Here is a 20,623-nt window from a genome sequence, read left to right on the forward strand (position 1 = left end):
CTAAATGATGACATCATTTATAACATGTTTTACACGTTGGATCCAGGTCACAACATCTTAGCTTTGTGGAACATAACTTTGTGTCCTGTTTCGGTAGATCCTTGGGATTTAATCTAGTAGGAATGGAACGCTGGTCCATTTGACTTCATGGCTCTGAATGGCAAGGCCTAGAAATTGATGTTGACAGGTATAGCTTAATCATAATAGCTTATGATTAAGATATAATGACCTTTAATGGTCATTGCCTTGTCAAGTTTGTTCTTTTTAAGGCGTGGTTATATAGCAGCAGTTTTCATGGCCTGTGGAAACACACCTGATCAAAGAGTTGTATTGATCTGTAGTCAGGCACGATTTTGAAATAGAAAATCAAGGCAGCAGGAGGATGTTTTCAGGTGTTTTCAGGAGGACGCGATGTCCTCTCAGCTTTTGACTTATGGAATCACAGAGGACCAAGCTACTTTCATTTAATTTTTCATTCAATTTTCTGAATTTTGTCAAAAATGAAATAGAGAAATTCATTGCATACCATTCGGGGTTACTGGCGTAAGAGGGTTTATTAGCCTTTCGACAGTCGTAAATAAGACGCATGCATTCCTGTTTTTGATGTCAGAGTAGAACCTTTGCCGTCATACGTGTGAAGTCTCTCTTTTAGATTTAGTTAAGCCATTATATCGTACAGTACTTCATTAAAGCTGCTGTTTGGACAATACTATTAATGACAGGTGCTTACGATGCAAGTCTGGGGCTGCGCTGCAGGAGAAGCCCTCACAGCCAATCAGGTCAGACCACAGGGAGTGTGGACATTATGAACAGAAGAGGGTTTCTGTTACTTGGTTGCAAATCATTGTGACGCTGCTAACGCCGTTGCCTGCAGGTAAAAAAAAGAAAAAAGCTTTGTGACTTATATCTATTTAAACATCGTCCATACCTCAGTTCTTCTATTTGATGTGTTTCTTTATCATTTGACCATCCTGTGACTGTCAAAGTAAGTTTTTAGTCTGTTTTGCGATAGTTAACTGACATAATTATTTGAAATTGTGACATCTTGCATTGTATGAAGTAGGACAGCTAGTCTGAGAAATACAGTTTAGATGTAACTAGATGTGATGTACACGCTTTAAATGAAAATATATATATACATAAATAGTCTTCTAGCATATCGCTGCTAGCCAGAATTAACAGGAATTAATCATATGAGTATACAGTGTAGGAAACTTCTGACATTTTCTATTTTTATGAACTGTTTTAACGTATGTGACTTTTTCTCCTTCCATTGCTGCTGTTCTTTGTGAAGACGATTCCTGCATCATGTTTACAGTACAAACATTGGGCTCCTGTGTCTGTTTCACAGAAAGGCTGATGCAGCACTAATCTTGCTTGCGTGTTTGCCACACCTCTGCGTCTTCACTCTTAACCCTTTTCTCCTTACCTCATCACAAAATCAATCAATTTGTCAAGACCTTCACCCCAACTGCTGCAGTGTCATCCTTTTAACCCGTACTACGTTCTCTGATTTCACCTTTCAGCTTCCAGCTGGAGTTTTCATGATGCCTGGCATCATAGGACTGAAGCGCTCACTTGTGACACAAGGCCTGATTCTCTGGGGTGTTTTCACCAACATCATTCTGGTCCTGTACTGCTTAAAGCACCCGACCACAATGATTAGGTAAACATTTGTTGTTGTTGTTTTTTTGTCTTCACTGATGTCATCGGATCATCCGTTGGCTTACCTACGTGCTTTATGTCTAGTGGCTCTCAAGAAGACACGTGTCCTCTCAGAGTGATGAAACGATTGAAGACGAGTGGGACCACAGCGGCTCCAAGGACAAAATCCCAGCCTGAGTCGTGCTCCCCCAGAGTGAACATCATGTTCATGAAGACGCATAAAACTGCTAGTAGCACCATTCTCAACATCCTCCTCAGGTTTGGTGAAAAGCACAAGCTTAAATTTGCCTTCCCTGACGGGCGCAATGACTTCTGCTACCCATCGGCCTTCCTGCGCTCACAGGTTAAGGACTACAGGCCTGGAGACTGTTTCAACATTGTTTGTAACCACCTGCGTTTTGACCGCCAAGAAGTCGCCAAGCTCCTGCCCCCGGATACCGTGTACGTCACCATCCTGCGTGACCCGGTGGATCTCTTTGAGTCGTCCTTCCAGTATTACCACAGAGTGATTCCTCTCACGTGGCGCCTCACTGGAGAGAACAAGCTGGCACAGTTTCTGAATAGTCCTCATACCTTCTACAGGCCAGATGCATTCAACTCATTCTATCTTAAAAATCTGCTCCTTTTCGACTTTGGTTTGGACAACAACCGAGAGGCTGATGATCCTGGTGTGATGAGCGACATTAAAAATTTAGCAACTGGCTTTGATCTGGTTCTCATTGCAGAATATTTTGAAGAGTCTCTTATCCTGATGAAAGACATACTCTGTTGGACTATGGAGGACATCCTGTATTTTAAACTCAATGCTCGCAAGACCTCGTCTGTATCTCGACTGAGCCCTGCGATGAGAGGCCAAGCTTTGCAGTGGAACGGGGCCGACTGGAAGCTGTATCAGCATTTTAATACCACCTTCTGGGCCAGAGTAGAGGCATTTGGGAGAGACAGGATGCGACGACAGGTGAAGGAGCTAAGGCGGAGAAATGCTGAGATGAAGGTCATGTGCCTCCAGGATGGCGGGGCAGTTGAAGCTCGAAAGATTCATGATAGTCGTTTTCTGCCCTGGCAGCCGGTCGGAGAGTCTTCCATCCTGGGGTACAACATGAAGAAAAGCATCAATCCCAAATTCAGGGCCCTCTGTGAAAAAATGCTCACACCTGAAATACAATATCTGTCAGACCTGGGTGTCAGCCTTTGGCTTACAAGACTATGGGGCTGGTTAAAAGACACTCTACTTGTAGTTTAAGTGTGATTACCTTCCCCCTGCAACATGTTTTATAGACTTACTTGACACACAAGTTTGTTATATTGTTACATTTTGAATCGTTTGAATGTTTCTGATTTTTTATTTGTCACTTAGAAACCAAGATTCCAAATGCAGTCATTTGGTTAAAGGGATTGTTTTTATAAACTACTTACAATATATAGAGCAACACGTGAGCCTGATACCTGCTTGTGTCATTCATTGAACTCTGACTCTGTGTTTTCTAACATTGTTTGCAATAAAATAATACTTACATAAAACCAGTACAACGCCTTTGTTATTGCACAGGAGGACATTCTGTACTTGATCTCCTTGTTCAGAATCAGATTTCATTGTCAGCAATACTCAGTGGAAAGTCTGCCCCCTACAGGCCGTGCCCGATCATGGTTTAACCACCCTGTCATCGACAGGAATGTCTCATTGCTTTTACTTTAACTTGAGTTTCCAAGTAAATAACTGGACAAATATTTGGTTCTATATAATACTAATGTAAGTGGTTATTTCTGATGAGCAGAATCTTCTCTTGGTTCATCTTTTTAAAATGCTGTAACTCTACAGATGCATTATTTTTTTACTAAACTCTATGCGAATTTCTTCTTGTTGTGGCAATCATGAAGATTTTAGTGCGGTCCTTATGTGATTGTGACATTTGATCATTTCTGAGCTTTGACCTGAGGTTTTTGCTGCCTGCCTTCGGCCGCCTTCTCTTGTAATAAAATATAAATACCGCAGGAATACAATGTCAATGTTAAACACTTTTTGTTGGAGGTCGTTTGTATTTAGGTGTCTAAAAAAACAGGAAAGAAAGACAACTGCAAAACCGATGAGTGACTCTAATAAAAACATAACTTAAAAGAAAGCACTGAAACATCCGCAAGACATTAACATGTTTAATTCACTCATTTACAATCTGAGGAAAATGACGCCATCACAAATCACAACAGGGTTGAAGACGGAACGAGGCGGCAGAAACATTTAGTCAGCTCCCACAGATCGTCTGGGTATGACTTGGAGCACATAGTTTATGATGAAGAATCGTGAATGACTCTGGGCTGGAGTCCATGAAGAGTGGCAGGAACCCCGGTGCCGCGTCCTAAGACTCCCCGTCCTCGTAATTATGCTTGATGTGCTTCCATAGTTTCTAAAATGCATTAAAACACACATTAGGCAAAACAAGAGGCCTTAAATACACAGAGTTGTCAAACTACCAAACTGAGAAATAAACAGATGATCTTTGTGTACAAGCTAGCTTAGCTACCATTAGCTCCGCCTCGCCCTCTGCTTACAAGGTCAGGTGAAAACAAAAGACAAAAGGCACTTACGCCGCGATTCAATTGCTCAAAAATCGCGTCGGATCCTTGATCAAACATCCTCTCGAAGAGCACCGCTCCGACTATAATGCCTACGGCGAACGTAGACGTTCTCCTGAAGAGCGAATTGTACACGGTCCTGGCAAGCGACATCTTGGTTTGCTACTGCGCATGAGCGGAAGCTACGGAAAGCGGCGAGTCGAGGAACGCGGAAGAAGGTTTCGCGAAGCCACAACAGAGTTCACTGCGGCGAAGGCGCAGAACGCGAATAACTAAAGGAAGGTAAACAATTTAATTCATTTATTCAAACCTCAGGAGACGTGACTGTTTCGTCAATGGCTTCGTGCTTTGCTCGTTTGGATGTAGTTCATTATAAGTGAACACGAGTGTTCTTTGGTGGGACATGCTAGCTAGCTTTGATCTAGCTATATTAACGCCATGCGGAAGTACCTGTATTGTTATTGTTTGCTACGAGGATCAAGTAAGGTCGGCACCGATTATATCTCAATAGTTTTGTAACCACAAACTTTCGGATGATTGTATACGATGCACTGGCGACGCGTCTGAGGTGTAGCCCGCCTCTCGCCCATAGAAAGCTGGGATAGGCTCCATCAACTCCCGTGACCCGCGAAGCGGAAGAGTGGAAGATTTATTGATTGATTGATTGATTGATTGATTGAAGGATTTCTCTGTGATTAGAGTGACACAAGAAGTGTAGAGCCAGAATTAAAACTAAAAATATTTCGTTAAGACACTTTCAGTGTTTAATCAGTAGATGGCAGCAAAATGACAATTTTAATACAATTTTGTCCATTTTTGTTTTTATATTGTGGGAGTAATATTATTTTATTTTCCAGATTGGGACAAATAGAATACATTTCTTAATGGTAGCAGATCAGCTACAACTTCTTGTAAGATGAGAACTGTTAATTACAAATATTAGCATTTTAGACTTAATCAAACACTACTTCTTCTCTCTCTCTCTCGCTCTCTGAGCACTAATGTAAACCCGTCTGCTTGTCTTCTCGTTTTCTTTCAGAGATTTGAAACATGACGTCGTGCTTGCGTTGAGGTCGTGACCTGAATCATGGGGAGGAGATATTACTGTGACTACTGTGACCGATCCTTTCAGGACAACATGCATAACAGGAAGAAACATCTAAACGGTGTTCAACATCACAGAGCGAAGAAGGCCTGGTTTGACCATTTTCGAGGTGAGGTCAGCCATTAGACTTCTGAGATGCAATAAGAAGAAAGAATGTTTTAGAGCAGTGGTGTTTTAGTGTAACTGTATTAATTAACTAGTGCATTACAATTTACAATTTACAATATGTAAATTATATGTTTTTTCTGAGAATGCTGACCTTTTGATTGTTTGTTCAAAAACTACCATGACCACTCTTGCTTTTTACAGAATCTTCAGCCATTCTGCATGATGAGCAAGCAAAGAAACCCTGCAGGAAATTTCTTCAAAAAGGTAATAGAATGAATTTCACGATAAAAACTTTGAGAGTTTATGATTTTACTAACCTTGCTATATTGTTGTTGTTTTTAGGAATTTGTGATTTTGGATTTAACTGCAGATTTTCTCACATGTCGGAAGAGGATGTGTTTAACCTAAAGAGACAGATAGAAGGTAAGCCTCCAATAAAAAATAGCCATTAATTTCATTCAGATACATGAGAATTTGTTTTCATTCTGATATGACTGAGATTTTCTTTCTTTCTTTCAGAGGAAAGGCGGCTCAGAGAAGACCCTTTCGACAGAATGATGCATGAGCGAAGTATAGAGGGGTGGCTTTCTAGAAGGGCAAAGAAGCAGACTGCCTTCAGCACCAAAGGGTATGCATGCTAATTTACGTGTATGTTGCCAAGTGACAAAGGCTAGCATGGCCGCTGTCGATTTATAATTCAGTTGTTCAATTATTTATCCCTTCAGAGATCTCAAAACTACAGAAAACGGTGAAGAGGAGCAAGCAGAAAGTTACATACCGCAGCAGCTCTTCTCCATTTCTGACCTCCCACCCTCTCTTCTCCCGCCTCCTCCTGATGGATGGAAAGTCACCGTGGACACAGAATGGGGCTGAAAGAGTTCAGATTGTTGCTAAGTGGATATGTTGCATTATTATTAGGATGAATGGAACAAAATACTTTTGTTTTTGAGAGACTTGTCAGATTTTTACTTGGAGAGCGTTGACAGTTCGAAGTGGGGTTTTCAGTTAATACGAAAAATATCTAGTGCCCTTTCCAATTTTGAAAACAAAAGGAAATGCATTCATACTTTGTTTGATGTACAATAATGTCATGTAAGAAGAGGGACAAGACTAATTTATAACATTTGACTGAATTGTTTGCTTTACTTGTTTAACAATACATTTTTTATAGAGCAAAAGTTATTTTGAAATGAATAAAAGTTTGTATTGGCGTAAAGTCCAGTAAATCGGTGATTAGTGATTTCAATCTAATAAATCAAAATACCCTCCATAGCTGCCTTTTTGGTGTGGTGTGAATTACTCAAGGGCATGTCTGTGAAGGTTCACACTCTAATCTAGGATGTGTAGTATTCTGCTCTGACTTACAGCCACCAAAAAGGAAATCAACAAACAGTCAAGCTCCTTTTTATGAGTTTGATTTTATTGGACTACATGCATCACTGACATTAGTGTATAGCCGATGCAGCAGGAACCCTTACAGAAATAGCAAGCGCAGGATATTCCCTGTGAAAACATCAGGACTGTGAGTGTGGTGGGGGGGGGAGCACAACAACTATCACCTGCAAAGTTAGAAAAACTTTAATCAAGGACATGGTTGACAGAAAGATAGAAGTCATTTCAATTCAGGAATACGCCGAGTATTAGAGTCACTTTTCTCAGACGAGGGTTTTGTTGAATGTATTCTCCATCTTTCTAAAAGTGCATGAGAGTTCTGTTTTTACTTCAAATGACAAAAGGCACAGGCCAGAAGACGTCTACAGTTAAATCCAATACAGAAGAACAATTGAGACGACACATTTGCTCATTGAAACATCGTAACCTACAGAACAGGGACACAATACTCATTTATTTGTCTTAAAGATTTGACACAGTAGCGTATTTTACTTGCACACCTTATGAAATGTTCACATGACGAGGTGTAATGTCCTGTAAATAGTTCATACATAAACAGCAATTGTATAGAAGAAAATATTATTTTTTTATTGCAGTTATTCTCACTGTTTCACCCTTTTCATCTTGTGATATAGCTTTGATACATTTTAAGATAAAAAGAGCAAGAAAAAATATATAGCATTTTGTAAAACACGTTTAAAAAAAAGGAATATTAACAGATCAGTAAAGTTAATGTAAGTGCATGGCCTTAATACACATGAATACAGATTTGAATAGTTAGCCTGGAAATTATAGATCAGAAATCTGATATATATATTTTTTTAAATATTTGTTTTGGTTTTATATAAAACACTTTGCTTACATTCATAATAAAATCGCATAGATTAAATGTATCACTCTCAAGTAAGAAAATATAACAATGTTATACTTTAACAATACACTGTTTCGGTGGTCTATGTAAAAGCCAGAAAATAAAAATTTTCATGATATGTTAAATTACCATTCACAGTATCATGCAGAGTACTTGGTATTCTGTTTTTGTCACACAATTTGACATTTCTGGGAAAATGCCAAATAATGAGATTTTTTTTTTTTGCAATCATCTCTTTACAAATTGCATAATTATGTGGATACTTACATTAGCATTCATAACTTGATTTTACACACAGAGGACAGATGTTTATTTCCAGTTTAATGCACATACAAATGTGTTGCGTTAAATGAATATCCTTCTGCCTCTCTTATCATTTGCGTTACATGACAGTTAACACTAACAAATTGAACACAGTTTGGATTTGTTCCCGGCTTGTAGCTCGGTTTCGTCAACAATGCAGTCCGTCTTTCACTACGATCAACAGATAAGCAATAGTACAGAGATAAATATTTGTCTAAAATATGGACGTTTTGCATAAACACCCATGCACACTTTATTTCTGATGGATCTTGGTTTAATCAAAATATTTGCATAAAAAAAAAGAAAAGTCATTTTGATTTCCAAATTATTCCCAAACTGCTCAATCCAGAAATCTTGTTATGTTTTAGTAAGTGAAAATATGCATCCCATGAACACCTTTTTATTGCATAATTACTATCAGAAGAGCTATCATTATTCCAAACAGTAGCCTTCTTATCAGCAACATTAATTATTTGGATATATTAGACACAGCACAGCGATTACAACAGTAAATACTGTACAGTAAAATCAACGACAATCTGCTTTCTAATGCAATGTCTCAATAACAATTTTTCTACTGTTTTAGGATAATAATAAGCCCTTGAAATATTCTGTCTGTACATGATTTACGATGGTACGTTATAACTAGTAGCTGCACAGAGCAATTGCTTGACATCGTTTCATCTATTATAGACGCAGACGTGTAACCATCATCATGGGCGTTGAAGACATTGAACAAAATCATTTGGTTAATGTTTGCTATTTTATTGCCGTCCTTCAGTCTCTTTGTAACCAGCTGGAAATGGGAATTTATTTCATTCCTCTGCGAAGCATCTGATTCGCTGCAATGAGCATAACGCTGATAATGAATGCGATGGCGAAGGCACAAATCAGGCTTTTACGCACACACGTGTGCTTTTCCTGTTGCGTTGGACTTGCTGCTGAAAGATGAATGAAAGTTATTAATAATCTTGAAAAAGCTGTAAAAAAAAATCCTGAACAATGTGTGTAAAAAAGAAAAAACGTGACGTACTGTCAATGTCTACATGGGACTCTGGACTGTTGAGGTGGTTCTCCTCTGTCATGATGATGTTCTCGATGTCTTTCATAGTGAGGTGGTCACTGAAGGTATCATAAAGAAGTCTCTTCAGTTCATCCACAGTCAGTTTCTGCATGTCACACTGGGAAGACAGGAAAACTCACAGGAGAACTCGTGTCTTATGTCCTGCAGGCTAATACAAGTGGAGATTCTGGGAAGCTCCTGGCTGTGATTGGTTATGAGACTAATGACGGGGCCATTTCTGAAAGGCAGCATCTATATCAAAGACATATTTGATTATGCATGGAAGCTTTTAGTCGCCAGAAACAGAAAAGCCGTAGAGAAAACAATTGAAAGAAGACAACAGAATGCATTAAGCACTGATAAGACATGCTGATTGATGATTGATTGATGTTAAAGAAATTTAAAAATACCTTCCAAATAACTGAATCAAAGTCTGCTCCATGAAATTTATCAGGCATTCCAGCAGAGGAAAGTTTAGGACCAAGTAACGTGACAAATTCTTCAAAACCAACTTGACCGTCACCTGATGAAAAGCACAGACGCACAAATGACCGATTGCATCAACATAGTCTTTACACGTTTGAACTTGCTTAACATACCATCTATATCCAGTCTTTGGATGATCACCTCCAGCTCCACCTCATTGGGCATGTAGCCCAGTGAACGCATCGCCATCCCCAACTCTTGCTTTGAGATAAAACCATTCCCATCTCTGTCAAAGACTTTGAATGCCTCACGAATCTCTGTTGAAAAAAGGAGGGCAGTAATTACGTTAAAAGGAGAGAGAAAGCAATAGTCGGACAACAAACATGTTTATATAGATTTATCACAGCAGCACGGGCGGTGCGGTTTGCAGGGACTAACGTAGCATTTCTGGTTTCTCCCCTGCGCTGGTCCAACGTCCGGACCGAGGTTTTATGCATCTACAGCAGTTGCAGATCATATATAGGCTCACTTTATCATATTGCCATTCACAATTTATACATGCATTAACCTCACTTGTCAGAATTTATGACACACCGATCGCCATCAAGAGCAGGTACAAGGTCGAAAGCTTCGGCACAATGGACAGACAAAGAGAGATGCTGCATTGGAATGTTTCAGAGCAAGGACAGCGATGGAGACGATTCCAATCTGTAGCGGGACACCAGGTCTGTAGTTAAATACCTCAGACACGTGGATAGCGTATGAGTGGGCGTTGTTAAAAGATACACAGAGCCGTTTGTACACAGGGTGGATATACCGGTGGTCCTCACTTAATGACGACTCGGCGGACTTCGATGATACTCAGTGCTTCTACCGCAGGAAACACTCATTTGCATGCAACTATGTGATTAGGTCGAGCACCACCTGTAATGTGCATGCAAACGCGCCAGTGGCTAAGCAATGCCCATCCATCCCGCGAACCTGAACGACTGCAGCTTATGAGCAGGAAGCCAAATGGCAGTCGATAGCCTCGTGGGGAAAATAGAAGAACGTGGCTCATTCGTTGAGGTACCTTTGAACAAGTGACGTGTGAGACGCAACATATTTGCCTAAATTCCACCTAATGTTGCTGCTTGCGTCTTGTTGTCTTCCTTCAACAACACCTTAGATTCAATATCATAACCCCCAGTGTCCGTGGGAAGTAATTTATTCACAGACGTCGCTGAGCAGTGGCCGGACTACTGATTGTTTGGCGCCTTGTGGAGTGAATATTTAGGAAATGCCAAGACAAGACCACAAGAAACACGACTCAGTTTTAACTCATCGGAAAACACAGAATTTGTAATGATGTATAATTAATAATGTAATGGGTCTGGAATAATTGTTTGTTTCTATAAATAAATAAAAAAACACCCCCCGACTATATTTCCTGCTTTCCTCATCAAAGATTGTAGCTATGATCGTCTTAAATACAAAAATGTAAACAATCAACCCTCAAATTTGAGACATTTTTAAAGTGTTTGGATAAGAACTTACAGAAATAATATTATTAAATAATTCACCGGATTTTTTTTTTAACCCTTTGTATCTATCTAATTGTATGTTAGATGAGATATTGCTAATGCCAATCATGTAAAAATGCTGCAAGATATTCTGACAAATGTGACAAATGTTTTTTGCCGCTGTGTCATTGAAGAAGTCTTTGACTTAATGGCACTAATAGTCGTGTCTCAAGGGTAAAAACAAAATGTCAATTGTGTCTGCGATGGCAAGAGCACTGTCTCCCACCAATAATTAGGTACATTTCATTCAGGAGGGAAGAATGACTGCAATAGGAATGAAATGTGATGATAACCATCTGTCAGAACATTGTTGGGATTCAAGGCAGCAAGATTAAGCCTCCCAGGACAAAACAGTATATATTAAACGGCTTTTTGAGTTCAAAACAAAAACATCACCCATTCATTACATTTTGTCATGCAAAAAGAAGATGAAACATTGACTGACATGGCAGATTAGCCTCCTCCTAGAATCATGGTGCTGATTGCTTCCTGTAGAGCATCCAGTTGTTTTTTTAAATACCGAACATGAAGACCAGCAGTCCTGCCGACCTTTCTGACTGACCATTAGAGCCAAAGTTGTTTACTGGTGCAGGAAAAGGTGCATCACGAAGGACGACGCCAAAAGAACACCACTGCTGCACCCTGGCAGCGCGTCAGCGCCTCAGGCACAAGCAGACGCAGAAACCATTCAAGCAACCATCTGAACAATTGGGGGGAATCCCAAACAAAGGCTTTGGGCCAGAAGAAATGTTTTTGGGGAGACAGCATGGAATTTAGAGAAAGAAGAAACAATTTCTTCCAGAAGACGCAAACAGATATTCATGAAATGAGTGAACGCAGCAGAAAAAGACTTTAAAAAGAGTTTTCATTAACATATACCACAACAGGTAAAGAAAGATACTTACTATGAATACAGTGTGAAATCTGTTAATTAGACTGTCAAAGAGACCATCAGGATTTCCACTGATTATTTATCAAACCAGACTCTTACCGGTTTCAACGTTTCGATTTCCCAGGAGTTAATGGCGTGTTGTGTCATATAACGCCTTTGATACGCCTTTTTATTTGATTTGCAGATCAAGTTATTACTTCTAACATGTTTAATTAAGCATTTGTTTATATCTCACCATAATTATCTGAGGTCGGAGATAAATCTAGTATATGTTATTTAAAGTAGCTTAGCTATTCTGCAGATCGGTCTGACCTTGGTTATTTAATGTTGCACTCATTTAATGTGGAGACACTTTGGCACGCGTTTGGAACTTTCAGGCAGGTAAAGGCACACAAAATGTAAAATGAATAATGATGTGTGTGCATGGAGAACATGCACCGGTAGATACCATTTATGATGTGATTTATCTCCCACTGAGTGATCGATCGCCCATACCTGACTGACTTCCCAGCGTTTCAATGTCCAATTAAAAAACTCAAAACTGAATTACTCAGTCACTACTCTCACTTTGTATTGAATATTTGATATTTCCTCGTCGTGAAAGCTGCAACTTGGGAAGACTTCACCTCCATTATCTTCTGTAGCGACATTGTCTGCATAGACTGTCTCGCAGGACACGGCGCTTGTCGTTCTACTGTTGTTCCAAATGCTGCGTTCCCACAGCCAACCCTTTTAATTTAATTTATGCTGTCACTGCCGACAGAGGACTTCCAATGTCAAGCAAGTCTTTCAAAGCAAGGGCATGCAAGGCTTCCACTTGTGGGCCCAGATAACCTACAGAAGAAGGGGAAATAGCATTCCCTTTGTGATATCACATCTTATCTGACTTGTCTCTTTATTACTGAGGAGCTTTCGCAGAGGCAGAACCTTCGCTCGTAACAGCAGTAGTTATTATGGCAGTGAATCTTGTGTGGCCCAAGTGAATCGTGCCATTGACTGTCGCTCTCCATGAATGAATGCACTCAATACATCAGACAAAAACCCCGAAAGAGATGAGATTATGTCATCTAAGCCTCAAAGTGAATCAATCTGAAATCCTGTTTATGACTTGATCTATCGTGGATTTGCAAATTTGTTTCAGAGGATTTACCGAGGATGCAGCATGTGAAACAAAATCTAACTAACACACACACTCTCTCTCTCACACACACACACACACATATACACACACACACACATCCACATCTAAACCCTAATTACAACGTAGAATATCTTTTCAAGACCAGACCTTCTCTTGGGGGCGCAGAAGTCACAAAGAGCCGCCACGCCGGCGCGGAGCTCTCCGGGGTGCTGAAATAGTTTGTTACACGAATGATGCGTTCGCGTGTCTGAACGTCGCAATGACAACTTGAAACTTGAAATGCAGCGACTCACCTTCCACTTCATCCTCAGGTAGGACAACGGGGCTCCGTAAGGAGAGGACATCTGGAATAGTGCAGAGCCCCTTGTACATGAACCTGGTGGTCACAGCGCGCACTGGCATTTCTGCGAGGGGGGAGCCGGCAGCGGTGCGGCGACCTTCATATAGTGCGGCGCGGCGCTCCGGGGGGGGGGGTCCCTTCTGGGGGCAGCGCCGAGGAGAATCCTTCCAAATATCGATCCTCGTTATGTTTTCTCTTCTTGTAATAATTAATGGAATCAGCTCGAATGTCGCGAGAAAAAAGGAAGAAAGAGACAAAAAAAAAAAAGCAAAAAGAGAAAACTTTTAAATCACAGCATCACGAGCAAAAAAACCGGAGCACCGTTTCAGGCATTCAATGCGCTCACGTTTAGAGATAGCAATTGGTTTTATTCAAATCCAAATTATTATCGTCGATCTTTTTGCTTATTTATTTATTTTATTTATTTATTTCTACAACGCGTCTTTAAAACGGTCCATTCCCGACACAAGCTGCCTCACTTTTCATCGTCGTATCGGCATCTTCCTTAAAAAAAAGAGAGAGAGAGTGAGAGAGAGAGAGCGAGAGAGAGCGACAGGATTCGATGGTGTGAGATAAACCAGCAGCGACCGCGGGCTGATCCAATCAACGAGGCTCAAACCAAATCTTCTAACATTTCTTTTCCTGGAGAGCAGCTTGAAGGGATTCCTGGGTGCCCCCCCCCCCCGCCCCGCCCCACCCCGTCGGACAGAGACAGTTTGAGGCAGAGATGCCCCCCCCCCCAGCTGTCTGATTCGGTGGCACGAATCAAAACGCACATACGCGCGTCCTCCTGTGACAATATTATCTGCACCCTTCCAGACTGTATACGAAACGTCTACACAAAATATAATCCATTCACGGAATAAATAAATAAGTACTGGCGTGTTAAATACTTATAAAAAAAAAAAGAAAAAGTGGGCAACAAGTAGGTCCTGCAGTGAATTATTATTGGCTGCTTATTTCAAATGTCAGCTTCCCCTTTGCGTCCTTTGGGAGCGACATGGAGTTGAGACGTGCATCCTGAATGTTCTCCTTTCACATGCCCCTGTATAAAAACACTATCTGCTGCGTACCCAATTGATGCAGATACTGCAGTATTACACAGCATATACCTCCCCTGCTTAACGAGTACCAGAAAGCTATTTAAAACACACTGGAACAGCATTTCAGTGCTGGCTGACAGATTTTCTTTACAATAATGGAAAATATCTTTCTCCAGTATTTATAATAAGCTAAATGTTGCGGCTTCCTTCCCTGGTTTAGCCGCTGAGGGGTGCGTTGGGTCCTGCGTAGTTGTCCGACGCGCTCAAATGTTTGTACAAAGACGCGGAATCCAGGACGCGTTCACAGGTGGATTCATTGAGGCCCAAGCGCGGCGGTACTGGCGATAGACAAAGTCCAAAAAGTATATTGCCTGGATGAATGATGGATGGATGGATGAAAATAAACCATCAAATAAAGCCAAAGCGTACAAATGCGTGTAAAGCGGTCAACAAAAATTACGGCCTCCCAACTGCCTCTCCCCTAGCCTCCGTGTTCCAGGTGTGTGCGCGCCTTTAAAGCCTCACACACGCCCATGCGCACACACCCACAGGCACACCCACCGGCACACCCACCCCCAGGCTATACCCACACTCACCACACGGGCCAGCAGACACACATGCATTCAGTGTCCACCATATCTGTCTTCTACACTAATGGTTTAGCTTCCTAGTTACCATACCAACATGAGAGTATTCTTTATATTCTTTCAGCAAAAACACAATTTAAAAAATTGCACGCAACACTCCCTTATCAATGCAGGCTGAGCAGAGACAGACATTTCAGATATGATATTTCTTTTATTATTATAAGAATCTAGGAAGGGTATGGATTTATGGCGATATAACCTGCATTCATAACTTCTGAAAAATGAAAGTAGATTACAGCAGAAATATGATCTCACTCCTTTTATAAATAATGGAAAAATACACCTTTATTGTTCCAGACAACAGACTAATCTATCCTGAGAGGAGTCAGCTGTATGGAGCACTAAAATGTGATGAATGTCAAGTGTGGTGCGTCCATCAATGCAACCTCAAAAACACAGCATGCATCACCTGAGAGAATGGCTGCACCTTGCAGGAGGAGCTCCCAGCAGATCTCCGTCATGTATGCTGAGGGAGCTGCGTTTAAGGTTCCACTGGTTGGTTCTTCAAGAGCTCGCAGGGTTGACAGGCCTATTCCCACCACACAGGAAGTGTCTCTCTGTTGCATCTCAGACTCCTGCTGACTCCGTACTCAGAAAAGAAAACCAGGCTTTGTTCTCTGCGTTCCCAGACAACACGGTGGATCAGTTCTTCAGCCTTTAATCATTTTTTTCCTCACCTCCTTTAAAATTGTGAAACCAAATGGTTGAATAATAGGCCCGGTACTCGTCGTTTTATTCCCATGCAGATATTTTGCCTGCTACAAAAAAGAGTTGTTGATAGAAATGATTTTTCAAAATGTCCCAAGTCAGCTTGTTATATGGAAAACCTTTTTTTTTTTGAGAGAGAGGAGATGCATTCATGAATATTTGCTACCAAGAATCTTATAATAAGCACTTAACACATACTGGTAAATGTGTCAAATAAAACAATTTAATACAGGCAGAAGGATAAACTAATATAAACGAATTAATACATTATTGCGCACAAAGCTCTTATTAAAAGACAGACTTATTTATATTATACCCAAACTGAAATGTTTCCTGTCCTTCGGAAACATTTTTTGTGTGTGTGTGTGTGTGTGTGAGCAGCTCAGTCACTCTAAATCTCCTCGAACCCAAACAATGTTAATATTTCATGAATCAGGAGTGCTAGAGTTTGTGTGGCGACTCCAAGTTGAAGGTTAACATACGGCTCTCGGGATGAGAAGGCAACCATCGTGGTCGTCTGGTGCAGGTAAGCTCGTCCTGACCAGGGGGCTGCCACTGGTTGAGAGCGCTTCAGGTCTGGCATCCGTCCTGGAATTAAGGCTCAAGGGAGGCCGGAGGGTTGTCTGTAGAGGCAATAGACCTGAAAGAAGAGAGGCAAGAGATATCAAAGCTACAAGCTGCTGTCATTCAGGTAGTCCAGATTTTAATATTCAGAGCCGGGCAAAGGAAACGCTTCCAAATTCAAAACATGACATCCCAGAAGCAGTGAGGCCGTTATCTCCTCATCCCATAAATACAAAGAGGACATTCATCTTATATTTTGTTCTGTTACATTTGGCTTACTGCATCTCTTTGATAATTCCTATGCAAGTCATATCATTTCATAAAACTAAAGACCGCAAGCCAAGTTAGCCGCCTTATCCCCAGGGTAAGAACCATGTTACCATGGTAACGTCTACTGACCAGAGAATTGGAAATAAAAGGACAAAAAGAGGAGAATATGGCTCATAAACTACGTCGAACCTGCCTGATGTGTGTGTGTGTGTGGCTATTGAATTATTCCTGCGACATTTCTTGTAAATGTTTATTGTGGATATACAACATGAAAGGAACGCAATCGTGCTCCTATTGCTTTTCAGTGATATTGCAGGCCTCCCTAATTTTGTTTACCTCCATCAAGCCACCTGTAATTAGAATCCTATTCATCTTAAGGAAACACAGATCATTTCCAAATTAAACAAACTGGAACAGCCTTTTCCCCGTGTGGCAATCTATACAACTAACAGTGCAGAAATACATGCAAAAAAAATATCTTTATCAAAACAGGTTACGTTCAAAAACCTCATTTGAGATTTGAGAGTATTGATTGCTTTAGTTATCAAATGAAGAAACTTTGCTTTCACGTCACGTCTGTATTTTTGTGAAAAGACAGCGAGACGCTTACGTGTCTTACGTTGTGTGCGTTCGAGAAGGGATTCGACATGAAGTGGAATCCAGACACTGGTGGAGGCGGTTGGTGATGATTCTGAGACGGATCACGCTCGATAGATAGATAGATCGTTTTGTGTCATTCAAAACGACACCCCAGGTGCACGTATGAACGACATCTCCTTGCCAATGGCTCAGACAGCAACGTCTAGATTTGCATAAGGTGTGTACGCAAAATAGTTAATTCATGATCCGATGCATCTGTTGGCCTCTGGCAGGCGGCGGCCCCGCCTGCCAGAGGCTAGCAGGGAGAACTCTCCACCTCGTGGGTGTGTGAGCTGCCTTTGATAATGTCTGTCGCCCTCAACAGACAGCGCCTGGCACCCTGGCACCCATCAAAGGAAGAGAAGTCCCAATAATTCCCCTCTGCCGTCTTCGCCACTTTCTGAAGTCCCTTCCAGTGTGCGGCTGAACAGCTGTCGCACCACAGAGAGATTTCATTGGTCAGTATAGTCTCTATGGCGCGCCTGTAGAGAGCGGCGAGAACGTCTCTGGGCAGATTAATGGCTTTATAAGTGATGTGATGTTTTTTGTCCAGGACAGATTGTTTGTTATGTGCACCCCGAGGAACTTGGTGCTTTGTACCACCAGTCAGTAACATTTCGAGCACTTCCTGAAAATTTCCCAGAAGACTGGGAAACACACATATCCAAGCTTGGAAGTTTTTCTTGTTTCCTATTTTCATGGTTTTAAGATGAGAAATCTATTAAGAGGTGACCTGACACGAATTTCAGCATTCTCTGTCATATTGTTAGACCTGCAAACATTTTCGCCATCATGGTCTGTGAGTTGAAGGCGTAAGTGGCAATTACACCTGAACAATGACTCCAATTCATGAATATTTGATAATGAAATTCATGATTGCAATTCATATTCGCTGTGAGCACCTGCAGACAACCTCCCTGACACTCATTTGTCCTTGGTTCGGTCAGATTGTACCGTACTCCAGTTCATACGGGAGCCGCGGCCCATTTGAGAGCGCTTGTGATGTCACTGTGCTGCAAAGAAATGGAAAACAAACAGTCCTTGAATGCATTCGTCATTTGCTTTTAATGTGTGTTTTCCTTGCGGTGCTGGAAGACACGAAGCCAAGCCGATGCCTAGAGCCATGTGATCTGAAGACGTAAACTCATTGCTTGTTTTTCTAAATCAGACAACCACACATTGGGGTATTGTCTGCAGCCTTTTGCAGTGTACTATATATCACTGTCTGCTCATGTCTGTGACAACAGATTATGATGGATTCTCTGAATTACCTGTCGCTGTGGCAGATGGGGCGCTTTGTCATTTTGTAGTAATAGTGAGAATCCACCGGCATGCTGAGGATATATTCACCCTGAGCATTTAGAACCTATAGAGCTGTAATTTGTTTCTTCCTGTACTCTGTGTGGCCCAAAAGAACACCTAAAAGTCTTTTTTTTTTTTTTTTACATTGTCACATAGTCAGTTAAAATATAATGAGGACATCAGCTGCTGTCCTCATTATACCACTGAAAGATGGTTTTTATGATTGGCAAATCCAGGTGCAGCTCCTGAGCTCTGGCTGGCCAATGGGCATGTTACAGGCAGGAAACATGCTTCTCATCAACCCCTTAAGGAGAGTAAAAAAAAAAGAAAAGAAAAGAAAAGAGAATTGTCTGAAAAATCCACTGACAAAAATACAAATACAAATCCAATTTTCTGTGTTTTCAGCAAACCTGGAGACTTGACTGATGGCAGCTAATAGAAAGATTTCACTAAGACATAGGATACCATATGTGTATATATATACAGTATACATGTGTGTACGGTACTCCTTTAAAGCTGCTTAGATAGTGGAAATAATCAAAACAATCATATTTGCATTGCGTTGCATTTCTTATTTTCTTTGCCAGACCAGAAAGTACGGCCTTACAATAGTCGAGCCTGTTTGCCATAAAAGCATGTACTAGGCTCACAGAGAAAAATGGATTCACTTTGCAGATGTTATTCAAACGGCAAAGTGCTATTTGTTTAGCACTTTGGATGTGAGCCTTGAAGCCTTGGCACAATCCCTCCTGCTCAAAACGCTGACCTTGATGCTAAACTGTTAGCCCTTGGGAATGTTGCCTTGCACTGAAGTCAATTATGTTGCAGCAATGCATTATGTTAGGTAGTATCCCCCAGACAATCAGTCATTGTCTGTGCAAGCTGGATAGACCGGCTCACCCCCTTCATCTACCATTCTATTAAGCTGCAGCCCAGGTGGGGATCTGTGTAAGGACCCCTCCGTGTTCCCGACAAGGTCACCCTGCACCCAGGATGGGCCGTCCCATGTGGCTCGGAATCAACTATGGTGACATTAATCTTTCTAGACGCTTCTCCTTTTCTGACAATGTGTCAATTTTATGATTTTCTCAAGCAAGCAACCTAAAAAAAAAAAAAAAAAATCATTGATCTCATGAAGTTTGAAAATTACTTCTTTTAATAATGGTTTCTGCTGCAGATTACTCTCTTGTTATGAGATCTCTTATTCAGTCTGTAGATCCATAGATTCTTTCTCTCACTTTTTATAATGTTGTCACATTGAGATGATCAATAAGGGGGTGGGGGGTGGGGGGCTGAGCAGAAAGGGAGCATAGTCACAACCGCTCTTTGAAAAGCCAGATCAATACTATTTCTGTGACCAATTTGGCAGATCTGAGGGTTGTTGCCTCTATTTTCTCTGCTATTACCGGTGGTAATATTAGGGCATGTACATTACCTGTGACATTGTTCCAAGCTTTAGTTGATTAACCCCGACACGGTCCCTGTAAGAAGAGACACATTTGAATTAGAGCATAGAATTGAAAATGTAACAATTCTAAAAACTTAAGGGGACTTCTAGCAGCAGCTGGTTTGGGTCAGGTGCCACCTCTTGATTTTAATCAGCACTGTATCAAAGGAGGATGTTTGAACAGACGGCTTATCAGTGCAGGGCCAGAAGTGACCTTTCCGACCCTCCCTTTTGCCCACATGCCAGACGGCTCCCGCAATGCAGTCGTCTGACAGCCGATTACGAGAGCGACTGACTTGCTGGAGTTTGACCTTGGGTAAAAAGGAGAAGGTGAACCAGACATCTAACGTGCAACAATATTTATATTTTTGCAGACTTCTTTGATCTGGAAATGTTTCAACCCCTTGTTAAACGTTGGTGTCCCTGTTAGCTGCATGTTTGTTTTACCCACATATGCTCTCTCAGGATACACAAGCATACCAGTGGGGCGATTTGGTTTAGTAGACCAATAAAGGAGAGGAAGAAAATCTGATGTAAATAATGCAGAGGTTAAAATGGGCTTTC

At 41.2% G+C, this 20,623-nt stretch overlaps 4 protein-coding genes across 4 annotated transcripts; 2 read left to right on the forward strand and 2 right to left on the reverse strand.

The window, feature by feature from the left end:
• The first annotated feature begins 731 nt into the window (after positions 1 to 731).
• LOC137908861 (galactosylceramide sulfotransferase-like) lies at positions 732 to 3,099 on the forward strand. The gene is made up of 3 exons (XM_068753283.1): positions 732 to 744; positions 1,540 to 1,666; positions 1,750 to 3,099. The coding sequence occupies exons 1-3, from the start codon at positions 732 to 734 to the stop codon at positions 2,906 to 2,908; spliced, it is 1,299 nt and encodes a 432-aa protein (XP_068609384.1). The 3' UTR covers positions 2,909 to 3,099.
• Positions 3,100 to 3,802: 703 nt separating this feature from the next.
• On the reverse strand, positions 3,803 to 4,412 carry uqcr10 (ubiquinol-cytochrome c reductase, complex III subunit X). Its single transcript, XM_068752902.1, has 2 exons — positions 4,249 to 4,412; positions 3,803 to 4,067 (listed from the first exon to the last, which is right to left on the reverse strand). Exons 1-2 carry the CDS (start codon positions 4,387 to 4,389, stop codon positions 4,020 to 4,022), a joined length of 189 nt encoding a protein of 62 aa, XP_068609003.1. The 5' UTR covers positions 4,390 to 4,412; the 3' UTR covers positions 3,803 to 4,019.
• Positions 4,413 to 4,437: 25 nt separating this feature from the next.
• zmat5 (zinc finger, matrin-type 5) lies at positions 4,438 to 6,712 on the forward strand. The gene is made up of 6 exons (XM_068752903.1): positions 4,438 to 4,518; positions 5,276 to 5,450; positions 5,651 to 5,713; positions 5,792 to 5,872; positions 5,969 to 6,077; positions 6,175 to 6,712. Exons 2-6 carry the CDS (start codon positions 5,324 to 5,326, stop codon positions 6,320 to 6,322), a joined length of 528 nt encoding a protein of 175 aa, XP_068609004.1. The 5' UTR covers positions 4,438 to 4,518; positions 5,276 to 5,323; the 3' UTR covers positions 6,323 to 6,712.
• A 2,113-nt stretch (positions 6,713 to 8,825) lies between these two features.
• On the reverse strand, positions 8,826 to 13,501 carry cabp7b (calcium binding protein 7b). The gene is made up of 5 exons (XM_068753030.1): positions 13,393 to 13,501; positions 9,678 to 9,821; positions 9,489 to 9,601; positions 9,049 to 9,196; positions 8,826 to 8,956 (listed from the first exon to the last, which is right to left on the reverse strand). Exons 1-5 carry the CDS (start codon positions 13,499 to 13,501, stop codon positions 8,826 to 8,828), a joined length of 645 nt encoding a protein of 214 aa, XP_068609131.1.
• Positions 13,502 to 20,623: the final 7,122 nt, after the last annotated feature.

Source organism: Brachionichthys hirsutus, chromosome 19 (assembly GCF_040956055.1).
Source record: "Brachionichthys hirsutus isolate HB-005 chromosome 19, CSIRO-AGI_Bhir_v1, whole genome shotgun sequence".
NCBI classification, from domain to species: domain Eukaryota; kingdom Metazoa; phylum Chordata; class Actinopteri; order Lophiiformes; family Brachionichthyidae; genus Brachionichthys; species Brachionichthys hirsutus.

Coding starts and splice junctions, on each gene's coding strand:
- LOC137908861 (XM_068753283.1), top strand. Junction 1,667..1,749: donor CACCCGACCACAATGATTAG/GTAAACATTTGT, acceptor CTTTATGTCTAG/TGGCTCTCAAGAAGACACGT.
- uqcr10 (XM_068752902.1), bottom strand. CDS start 4,389: ATGTCGCTTGCCAGGACCGTGTACAATTCGCTCTTCAGGAGAACGTCT. Junction 4,068..4,248: donor TTGAGCAATTGAATCGCGGC/GTAAGTGCCTTT, acceptor AATGCATTTTAG/AAACTATGGAAGCACATCAA.
- zmat5 (XM_068752903.1), top strand. CDS start 5,324: ATGGGGAGGAGATATTACTGTGACTACTGTGACCGATCCTTTCAGGAC. Junction 5,873..5,968: donor CCTAAAGAGACAGATAGAAG/GTAAGCCTCCAA, acceptor TCTTTCTTTCAG/AGGAAAGGCGGCTCAGAGAA. Junction 6,078..6,174: donor ACTGCCTTCAGCACCAAAGG/GTATGCATGCTA, acceptor TTATCCCTTCAG/AGATCTCAAAACTACAGAAA.
- cabp7b (XM_068753030.1), bottom strand. CDS start 13,501: ATGCCAGTGCGCGCTGTGACCACCAGGTTCATGTACAAGGGGCTCTGC. Junction 9,822..13,392: donor ACCTGAGGATGAAGTGGAAG/GTGAGTCGCTGC, acceptor TTTTTTCAACAG/AGATTCGTGAGGCATTCAAA. Junction 9,602..9,677: donor CCAAAGACTGGATATAGATG/GTATGTTAAGCA, acceptor GCTTTTCATCAG/GTGACGGTCAAGTTGGTTTT.